Source organism: Scophthalmus maximus, chromosome 3 (genome assembly GCF_022379125.1).
Source record: "Scophthalmus maximus strain ysfricsl-2021 chromosome 3, ASM2237912v1, whole genome shotgun sequence".
NCBI lineage: Eukaryota > Metazoa > Chordata > Actinopteri > Pleuronectiformes > Scophthalmidae > Scophthalmus > Scophthalmus maximus.
Window position 1 is genome coordinate 28,551,788 of NC_061517.1, and position 10,158 is coordinate 28,561,945.

The window sequence follows — 10,158 nt, forward strand, 5'->3', positions numbered from 1 at the left end:
AGAATAAATAACACATTTCCCTGATAATCTCACACATCAGAGCCATTATTGTTGTTTGTCTGCTCACAGACTTGCTTAAAAAAACACTTCTACATCCCATACACAAATCCAAGTATATGAAAGTGAAACCTTATTTTAATACATTTCACCATGGATTTATTTTGTATGTCAAAGCCCTTATATTTAAAAAAAAGTAATGCAGTGAAACTTTTAAACAGTATTAATTTTCATTTAATTATTAATGTCCCATTTTTTCGTATTTATAATTGTATTATATGTTAGCACCTGATCCTTTATAATACTGTGAAGAATTTTGAGCCACACTGTTTGTATATGGATGTTGAAAATAATAAAACAAAACACACACACACACACACACACACACACACACACACACAAACACACACACGCACACACACACATCCCATTTTATTCGGTGTGGCGATCACGTGACTTTGTCACAGGAAGTTGTCTTGTATGAACCAATAGGCGACGGGCGGTGGAACATGACGTTTGCTATTGGTCGGTTCAAAACGGAGGCAATTTAAAAGCTAACGTTACATCCGCCTGACGTTGTCTGCAGATCCAGCTTGTTCAGAGAAAAGACGGTATCGGTAAGTCTTGTTTACTCTTACATATGTCGTCATACATCTTGATATAAGTTTAACGTTAGTTATTAGCATGAATGTAGTGATATCAAACATGTTTACAATGTTCCGCTGGTTGTTCGGTGCCTGCGACGCCTCCTCACGAAGGCAGAGCAGCGGAGGAGCAGTCGGTTGTTTTCCTCCGCAGCTTCAGCTCAACGTAAACTTGAGCTCGAACAGAGACAGTGTGACTCTCAGACGACATCCAGCAACTGAACGTTCCGTTTCCACAACGACGCGCATGTTTCACATCGAGAGAACAACCACACACGTCGTGTTCCGCTCTTCCGGTCCGGTCCGGTTCGGTCCGGTTCGGTCCGGTTGGTAGCTCGGTGCGGTCGGTTATCAGAAGTAACCGGGGCTCAGTGAGAGGGAGACACAAAGGGAACGAGCTGTGATGGACGTTGTCTCCTGCAGGTGACAGGTCCGACAACAGACGGACACAAATGGCCGACAGCGACTCCGGAGGCGCCGACGGACGCTACGAGTTCGACGCTCCGTCCCACGTCGTGGACTTGAAGGAGCTGGAGGTGACCGAGGGCGACGACACGTGGTTCGGTGAGGATGAACATCTGCATCTGGCCTGTTAATGCTGCTCCAGATGTGAATCACGTCCTGTGAAGCTCGTCCCAGACTCTTCTTCAGACTCTATGTGACATGCTGTGTGGTCATAGTCATAGTAGGAAACTTCTTGACACAGTCACTTGTAATCTCTTGTGAAAACCGCCTGTACTACAGAATAACTAGTGGGTAGCTTAAAATACCATCATCTGATAAACACCATCATCTGATAAAACCATCGTCTGATAGACACCATCGTCTGATAGACACCATCGTCTGATAGACACCATCGTCTGATAAATACCATCGTCTGATAGACACCATCGTCTGATAGACACCATCGTCTGATAAATACCATCGTCTGATAGACACCATCGTCTGATAGACACCATCATCTGATAGACACCATCATCTGATAAACACCATCATCTGATAAACACCATCATCTGATAAACACCATCGTCTGATAAACACCATCATCTGATAAACACCATCATCTGATAAACACCATCGTCTGATAAACACCATCATCTGATAACACCATCGTCTGATAAACACCATCATCTGATTGTGTCTCATGTGCAGATCAACAGGGCCGTGGAGCAGATGGTCACCTTGTTACACCCTTGAGGCCCGATTGGCCCTTTATGAGAAGCGATGCTCCCAACCTGCCCAGAGCCATTGTTACTCCTCAAGTGAAGACAGATGTGGATACTGGTTAGTTCACTTTGCATTACAGATAAGTAAAAGGGCAAATAAAAACATGGATTGAGTATTTAATTCTCATCCCTGTAGTCCTGAAAGGTGATTCTGAAGACAATGTGCTTCTAGTTTGCATCTTCTAGTCTCCTGTAATTCAGTTACTAGTCCTCATGACTTGGTTAATGTGGACTGACCAATGTTCCAGGTCCTGTCACGTCCGTGACTCCACCTCCAAACGTCGTCACATCCTGGGGAGCTGAAGCTCAGACCAATGCTCAGCCGAGGAGGAGGACGGCGGTGGCGAATCAGCCTCCCGCCCAACCACGCAGGTACAGATCTTGTGATGCCTACTCTTACACTTTAGGGTGAAACTGTTGTGGAAGTATAAAAATTCCTTCTGGTCGAAATGAGTTGCAGTGGAGACAAAAGATCACAGCAAGGCGTTACTTATGGTCCATATTCAGAGTAAGGTTTTAAACCATTGCATCAAGGCAAGTCAAAAGAATAGGGGGTGGGCGACAACAAAGGGGAATACAACTTAATGATACAACAAATTCAAAAAGTCACTGAGGCCACAGTCTTATTTTTACCTGACGATTCTGGTGGAATTGACTGGCGTCAAACCATGCATTTGTGATTTGTTGTCTAATAAGCGCTCTACAGATGCTGAGCCAATGCCCGTTTTTTTCTTGTAAAATGGCCGGTGTAATCGGGAATACTGGTATGGTCACAAGTGTGTTGCTCGCTGGGAAAAATCCACACCTTGACATCCCTAGTTTAAAGTTGCCTTGACAGGTCGTCGACAGAAGAAATGGGAAATGCAGGATCAAGTGTGTGACCTATGTGTGAGATTCAAACTCTTCAGCTCCTTATAGTAAATTACAATTTCATGTTATTAATATTTAGATTTCTCTTAATTTTAGGGTTTCAAAACGTAAAGAGGCGATCAGCGGTTCAGCTCCACCACAGTCAGCTGCACCACCATTAAAGAAACACAAAATGTAAGTGTCATTATTGTCCTCAAGTTGTTATCATGCCCTTTACAGCAGCAAGTGCTCTAGACCTAAACATATAGGTCCAGCACCAACACAGTTTTTATTTTTATTTCTAAGAATGCTTGTGAATGTGATGCCTCAAATAACCACTTTGTATCACCGTTAGTTGGGCATTATTTTAGTTTTCAACTCCAGCTGTTTGTTCTAGGAATCCTGCTGCCCAACACGCTCTAAAGTCCAGTGGTGTCCTCCGCAGAAGTGTGCAGGTGAATTCCAGGACTAGTCTCCGCAGAAGTGGACAGTTGAATTCCAGGACTGCACCCAAGACCAGGGCAGCAGCTTCCAATACTGCGAACACAGAGTAAGACGACGAATACTCAGAATATCTGTGTGATGATTAAGCGTCCTGTAGGGACTGATTGGACTTCATGTGTGGGTCACGTTATACCACGACTTGGACGGAACCAACTTTTGTAAACAACCAAGGCTGCAGCTGAGGTCCAGCATTTGACTATAAGTACTTCCATCATCACAGACATCTGCATTTATATGACAAATCGCTAAACTAGTATTAGTTTTAGCCTGGCTATGCCAGGCTTGAGAACATGTCCTCTATCTCGATTTGAAGTCACTTTGTATATTGTTTGTATATATTTTTATTTTAAATCTCTGATTAACTAGAATAAAACTAATACTGGTCACCATCAGCTGACTGCCTTTTTACAAAGTTTGTAGAAAAGTGGAGCTTCTCAACCCAGTTATTTAACTGGCTTTAATTGAAAGTTTCCACTTCAGTGAGACTGATGTGGTTGGATGAGAAGATGAAGCCGTACTTTTGCTGGTGTGTTGAAACAGGCCGTTCAGCTCTGAAGAACAGGAGCTGGAGCGCATCAGGAACCTCCAGAAGGAAGTGGCTCAGCATCGCAAGAAGAACGAGGCCAGCTACAAAGCTGCTCTGGCTGGAAGTGAGTGGATTGAACCCAAAATGTTCAATGTGCTGAATAACTAACTTTTAGTTCTCTTAACTAGAGCACAACCAATATTGGATTTCTCAGGCCGATATTACAGAGTAGAGTACAAGAATTCCGATATTCTTTATTTATATATATATATATATATATATATATATATATATATGGGAAAGCTATTTCAACACCTGATATATCTACACATTACAATGTGTATATAACAAACTGATCATATATTTGATGTATAAAATATTGATCTGACAAGGAACTATAGCTGTGGCGTTAAAGGTACAATATTTCCCTCTGAAATGTAGTGGAATAGAAGTATAAAGTAGCAGAAAATGCAATGGGAATAGTACCTCTAAATTGTATTGTTCTGAAGTACAGGTTAACGATCTAGAGTTCTATTGAAAAGGGAAATGATGGGGTCATTGTTTATTAACTTCCTTGTATGCATTTCATAAACTAGTTACAGTTGCATCCCGCGTGAAGACACCACTTTACTTTGTCAGCAGCTCCAATATATTTTTTTTCTAAAAAACAATAGGTATGTACAAAATATAACATAATAAATAATATATACAGAGCATTAGCTAACTGAGCTCAACTGGGCTGCAGACGGTGTTGAGAGTATATTAAACAATGGAGTCTGATCGCTCTCTGCTGTACAAAGTACGTAGTGACACAATTTATAAATCATCCCGAGCATCTTTTTCTGAATTAAAAAAGGTTTTCATAACAGTGTACATGAACGCCACTACGGGTATTTCCTCAGATAGCCCCATATCGGCCGAATAAATCGTCCAACTGACAAATCTGTCTACTGCTCTACTCTTCACGTTTTGAAAGATCTGAAATTTGTGTTGAAGGTTCACTTTGCTTCTTGAGAGTAAATCCGTTTCACTGTTGTTCCAGATCCACCCCCGAAGAAGGCGGCCCTGTCCACGACTGTGCCTAAAGAATTCCATTTCAACACAGACACCCGCGTTAAGGCGACTGCTTCATCCAGCACGGCCCACAAGGATGTTGACTTCATCAGTCAGCTCCGCAAACCCTCCTCCCCAGTAAGTTCTTCACACGATCAACCTGATTGAGAAAAATCTCAATCTACACACTTTTGTTGCCTGAATTGTCCACCTGCTCTTACTCTTACCCCCCTCATTCTTCACATTCTTCCCCGCTCATGGATACAAGGAAAACTGGCATAACCCGGTTATCCACTTAACCGGGGTGAGACCATACCCATTTACTGCTGTGCAGTGTAAATGCACTGATTGTCTGAGAGCAAAGTAATAAGACATGATGTACATGCGGTGAAATATTACAACTTTAGACACTAAGAAAACTTTCTTGCACTGTTGTTTTTTCCTCAGGTAAAGGCCATGAAAGGCGCCACGGTACCAAAACCCTTCAACCTGTCGAAGGGCAGCAGGAGAAAGGAGGAGGGGCCCGGTGCCTATGTGTCCATGGCTGAGCAGATAGAGCAGTTCCAGAAACGGACCCCCGACCGCTACCATCTGCGCAGCCGCCAGAGTCAAGAGCGAGGTGGAGCAAGAGATTTCACTGGCTCACTGTTCGCTGCCACATTGTGACTCTGTGCTGAGTAAGTGACGAACATGTGGTTTATTTTTTCATAAGGGCCCTCTCCGGTGAAAGGAGACCACCTGAAGCTCACCCAGCCTCATACCCCACAACTGATGACCCGCCAGAGGGCCCGGCCCCCCACAGTTAAGAGCAGTGCTGACCTGGAGGATGAGGAGGTGGACAAACTTCACAAGTAAGGGTCTTTACTTCAGGACATCATCAGGGTTCTGTTGTAACGTTCTTTAACTGGGGGTCAAGCTGCTTCCTGCTGCCAGGACTCTCCAGGAAATGAAACTGCCTCTTGTGGTGAACTGATTTATATGAATCACAACCCTTCACACACGCTCAGTTTAGTGATCTGCTCACACTGTTCATGTTGGCTCTGTCAGTGTAACAGGCTCTTCCTGGACTTCATTCCATGTGTGTGGTGCGATAGAGACGCCATTGAGTAATGTTGTGATCTAATTACAGGTTTAAATTCAAGGCTCTGGAGCTGAACAGGAAAATATTGCAAAGTGCAGAGGAATTGAAGAAGCCAGCGGTGAAGGAACCCACAGTACCTGAAGGCTTCGCGCTTCAGATTGAGAAAAGGCTCCAGGGGAGACAAGCTTCCAAGAAGCCAGAGGATGGTGAAGAGAAGCCACACAGCTTTAAATCCCAGCCTCTGCCCAGAAAGATCCTGGAAGGAGTAGTGGTAAGTTAAAATCCTGCGGCCGAGGGTTTACACCAACACTGACTCGGTTCTTGTTGAAGTTCTTCACAGAGAACGTGTAATGAAATGTAGTGAAGAGGATTTCCTCCTCCACAGGGACTCCCTGAGAAGAGAGTTCTGCATCCGACTGTTCCAGAGTCTCCAGCTTTCGCCCTGAAGAAGAGGGTTCGTGTGGATCGCAAAGTGGAGGAAGTGAGGACACAGTTTTTATCTTAACTCATTAGGGATGGGCTCGAGTAGTAAATTCCAAGATCGAGGGATCGCATCAATTCCTCGAGGGCCAATCGAATACTCGTTTTTCTAAATCTATTTATAGAACGCAATGCATCTTTCTGCAGGAAAAAAGATGCACAGCAATACAGCCTACCCGACACGTAATGCTTATTCTAAATCAAGACAGTCACGTTACCCTTTAAGGATTTATGTTTCACAACTTCAAAAAAAATCTAATTAAATTTGCGGGTCACACTTTACTTAACAGCCTTGAACGGTAAAAAACAAGGGCTTAACACCAAAAATTGTTTGTTGTTAATTGTTTTTCTGAAAACCTAAAATGAATTAACTTCTTGCTCAGTAAAACGCACATGTCAACGTGTTCGGGAGACGAGCAAGAGTGCATGATCAGTCCTGCTGCAGAGAAGACGCGCTCCACTGGCACAGGTGACTGATACGTGAACGCACAGTGGTTTTTGTACCAGATATCCACCACTCCAGTGGCTTTTGCGAATGCATGGCTCTCTGAAATGAGCGTCATTTCTCCCCCAGCTCTCTCCACACGCCCGGTTCTTGTGCCGCTCCCCCGTTCTACTCCGGTCAACGGGGAAGCTCTCGCTCGCTGCTGTGCACCCATGTTGCCTATGCCAAGAACCGGCCCTGCCCTCCATGTTGTCTGGGCCTTCCGTGTTATTGACCCGGTCGTCTGTCTCGTGTCAGGTCAAACAGCCCTCACCAATCAAAGCCCCCCCAGTGCCTCACTTCGGCCTCCCCTTCCAGCCACGACTACCAGAGAAGCACCACGTGGAGGTCTGTCCTTTCTCCTTCGAAGAGAGGGAGCGAGAGAGGAGAGTACTGAAGGAGAAGAGGCTGGAGGAGAAGAGGAATGAAGAGGTGAGTGTCACCTCCTCAGCTGCTGGCTCTTTACTCTGGATACCTGAGAGCAACGGTCCGACCACTTTCCTCTGAACGTTTCCAGGTGGCTCCGTTCAAGGCCCAGCCGCTGCCACACTTTGACACCGTGCTCCTCCCGGAGAAGAAGACGCTGGAGCCCACGAAGCCGGAGCCCTTCAGACTGCTCCTGGATGAGCGGGGAGCTGTGAAGAGCAGTCGCTGGGAGCAGATGGTAAGACGGGATCTGGACCTGGACGCACACCAGCAGTTTTTATTCTCCACAGCGTCGGAGCTGTAGCATGTGACTTTGTCTGTGTGTTGTAGGTGAAAGAAGAACAGAAACAACAGGAGGAGGCGGTGACATTCAAAGCCCGGCCCAACACAGTCACTCACAAAGAGCCCTTCCAGCCCAAAAAGCAGGAGCGGGCTGCAGCAGGTAGGGACAACAAGAGTTGCCAAGAAAACCTCTTTAATTTCAGTTCGCAACCTCGTCGTCGACTGTTCGGTACGGTAGGCGTACATAACCTATATATCGCCATCTTCTGACGAAACTGGTCTAGTTTATTTGCTCTGAAGCAGTTAATGGAAACGCCTGAAATTCGCATTTTCTTTAGTCTTCTTCTTAGTTCGCTTAAAATCCTGAAGCTGACGTGAAACGAAGGATCGGGCCTAGTTCAGTGCTCAGTAAAGCTGATACCGACCGTTGAGATCGGATCAGGACATCTTAGTGTTTCCTGAACCGCTGGAATCATCAGATGATAAAACTTGCAGGATGCTCTGTGCTTCAGAATAAACTCTGCCTCATTGATTTATATTAATTATTATTAAATAAATTCTTTGGCCAGAATAATTTGATGAAAATAACATACGCCTCTTTGTAGTTTGATCACATGCGTCTGGTCTGTGACAGTGACAATCTGCAGTCGTCTGCTCTGAGGCTCGTTCACTGCCGTGTAACTCACTATGCTCCCGCTGCCTTGACGATATCTGTCACTACTCTTCAGAAGTCCTTCACTCTTCCACAGCGGTGGAGGCCTTTGAGCTGCTGACAGAGCGACGCGCCCGCGAGCGGCAGGAGTACGAGCGACTGGCCAGTGAGAAGGAGGCTCTCAGGGCGCTCATGGAGGAGGGGAAGAGACGTGAGGAGGAGCAGCGACAGAAAGAGGAGGTCGCCATGCTGCGGCAAGAACAGGTGAATGTCAAACACCACACGGTTCATCATGAGAGGAGAGTGAGGAGTGAAAATACAGTTTGATGTGGCAGCAGTGTAGCTGGATTCTGAAATCTATAATCTACATCATGGAACTGTCATATTTACTACTGAGAAACCACCGCTCACATGAATGTTGTGTACATGAAACATGTTTGTCTTGTAGAAACTGTCTGTGTGACTCACGCTCTTCCTCTGTGTTTCCTGCAGGTTCACAAGGCTCGGCCCGTCAGACACTACAAACCTGTAGACGTGAAGAAGAGCGACGTTCTTCTCACGGTCCCACACTCTCCCAACTTCTCTGATCGATTCCGCATGTGATACAGAAATCTGAGCTTTCAATTCCTTTGCCATCAGATTGCGTCTCTACACTTGTACATAGACTGTATATTTGAAACCACTGAAGCAGTTTTCTTTTTCCTGTTGAGTATTAGATTTTAACAACGTACTGATTAATCTTACCTGCTCTTTTTGCTACATTAACTCTTAAATAAAGGTCATCAAATACCAGTCCTGTTTATCGACATTCATTTTTGAAAATTGACGAGGAACTTGTAATGATGTATAACTCCAGTTTAACACAGGCCTGTACTAGGGAGCAAGGCGACTGGCTTATCAGGTTAACTTCAGGAGTAACTGTGACATTGGGGTGTAACTTCCTGATTAACCCGATGTTTGCTGCCATGGTAATATGTCGGACTCTGTAGTTTTCTCTGGACGCCTGCCGTACAGCTGCTTGTCGAGATAACCGTGTTAGCTTCGTAGATTACTGGCGCACTTTATTGGAGAGAATCTGGTCTGATGCGGAGCGACGGCATTCATCCTTCTTTGGATGGTGTAGCTCTCAAATTATAAAAACCTAACCCCTACCTTGACCGTCAAAACCGCGACAGTCCAGAGTTGCAGTCTCACACTCTTCTCTGCGCTTCTATTACTGAAGTAAATAAGAGTTGTGATTCATACAAACCTCATAAAAAAAATACAACTCCAATAACTGAACCAAAAAATAGAACGATTTAAAATTTAGATTGAAGCTACCAAATATTTGTTAGTGAATGATCTCATAACAGATCATCACATTGATTTATTCTATATGACTGAAACCTGGCTACAGCCAAAGGAATATGTTTCAATCAATCAACACTTACTTACAGTATTACAATTTTCCAATCAGACTTATTGCTCAACCCTCGACCTGAACATAGTTTGAACTCATTTGAAAGCCTAACTCTTATGCTCTTACACCAAGCTGGAAATGTGAAAAACCAGTTATTCTAGTCGTATATCGGCCACCAGGCCCTTATTTTGAATTTCTATCTGAATTTTCTGACTTATCTGAGTTGGTGTTTAGCACAGATAAAGTCATTAGAGTGGGTGACTTCAACATTCATGTGGATGTGGCCAACGACAGTCTTAGTTCTGCCTTTAATTCTCTGTCCGATCACTTCTTAGTTACATTTGACTTCTCGATTATTAACTTTACTGAATTTGGAGAAAAGTTCTATTACAACAGGTGTATATCAGAAAACTATAATTAATTCAAGGAAAATATTTAATCGTTATTTACTCCACTGTCACGTGTCAATGGTGCGGGATAGTTATCAAAACTTTACTCCCAAATTGACTTGTGGTTGACAGGACAGCAGCCTCACTATGTTCCACACTCAACACT

At 44.3% G+C, this 10,158-nt stretch overlaps 1 protein-coding gene across 3 annotated transcripts; it reads left to right on the plus strand.

The window, feature by feature from the left end:
- The first annotated feature begins 465 nt into the window (after positions 1 to 465).
- LOC118316429 (targeting protein for Xklp2-like) lies at positions 466 to 8,996 on the plus strand. 3 transcript variants are annotated; one of them, XM_047331265.1, is made up of 17 exons: positions 466 to 614; positions 1,065 to 1,205; positions 1,794 to 1,925; positions 2,116 to 2,239; positions 2,834 to 2,911; positions 3,114 to 3,266; positions 3,761 to 3,870; positions 4,789 to 4,937; positions 5,247 to 5,418; positions 5,512 to 5,650; positions 5,929 to 6,151; positions 6,266 to 6,361; positions 7,103 to 7,276; positions 7,362 to 7,508; positions 7,601 to 7,712; positions 8,302 to 8,468; positions 8,697 to 8,996. In XM_047331265.1, exons 2-17 carry the CDS (start codon positions 1,094 to 1,096, stop codon positions 8,805 to 8,807), a joined length of 2,199 nt encoding a protein of 732 aa, XP_047187221.1. In that variant the 5' UTR covers positions 466 to 614; positions 1,065 to 1,093; the 3' UTR covers positions 8,808 to 8,996. The 3 variants fall into 3 exon arrangements, with proteins under 3 accessions (XP_047187221.1, XP_035500130.2, XP_047187220.1); XM_035644237.2 differs by having other exon boundaries at positions 3,162 to 3,266; positions 8,281 to 8,468; XM_047331264.1 differs by having other exon boundaries at positions 467 to 614; positions 8,281 to 8,468.
- The last annotated feature ends 1,162 nt before the right edge of the window (positions 8,997 to 10,158 follow it).

Bases quoted from the DNA above. Each gene is read 5' to 3' on its own strand.
- LOC118316429 (XM_047331264.1), top strand. From the start codon at position 1,094: ATGGCCGACAGCGACTCCGGAGGCGCCGACGGACGCTACGAGTTCGAC. The intron at 7,713-8,280 runs GTAGGGACAACA...ACTACTCTTCAG, and splicing joins GCAGGAGCGGGCTGCAGCAG to AAGTCCTTCACTCTTCCACA. The intron at 8,469-8,696 runs GTGAATGTCAAA...TGTTTCCTGCAG, and splicing joins CCATGCTGCGGCAAGAACAG to GTTCACAAGGCTCGGCCCGT.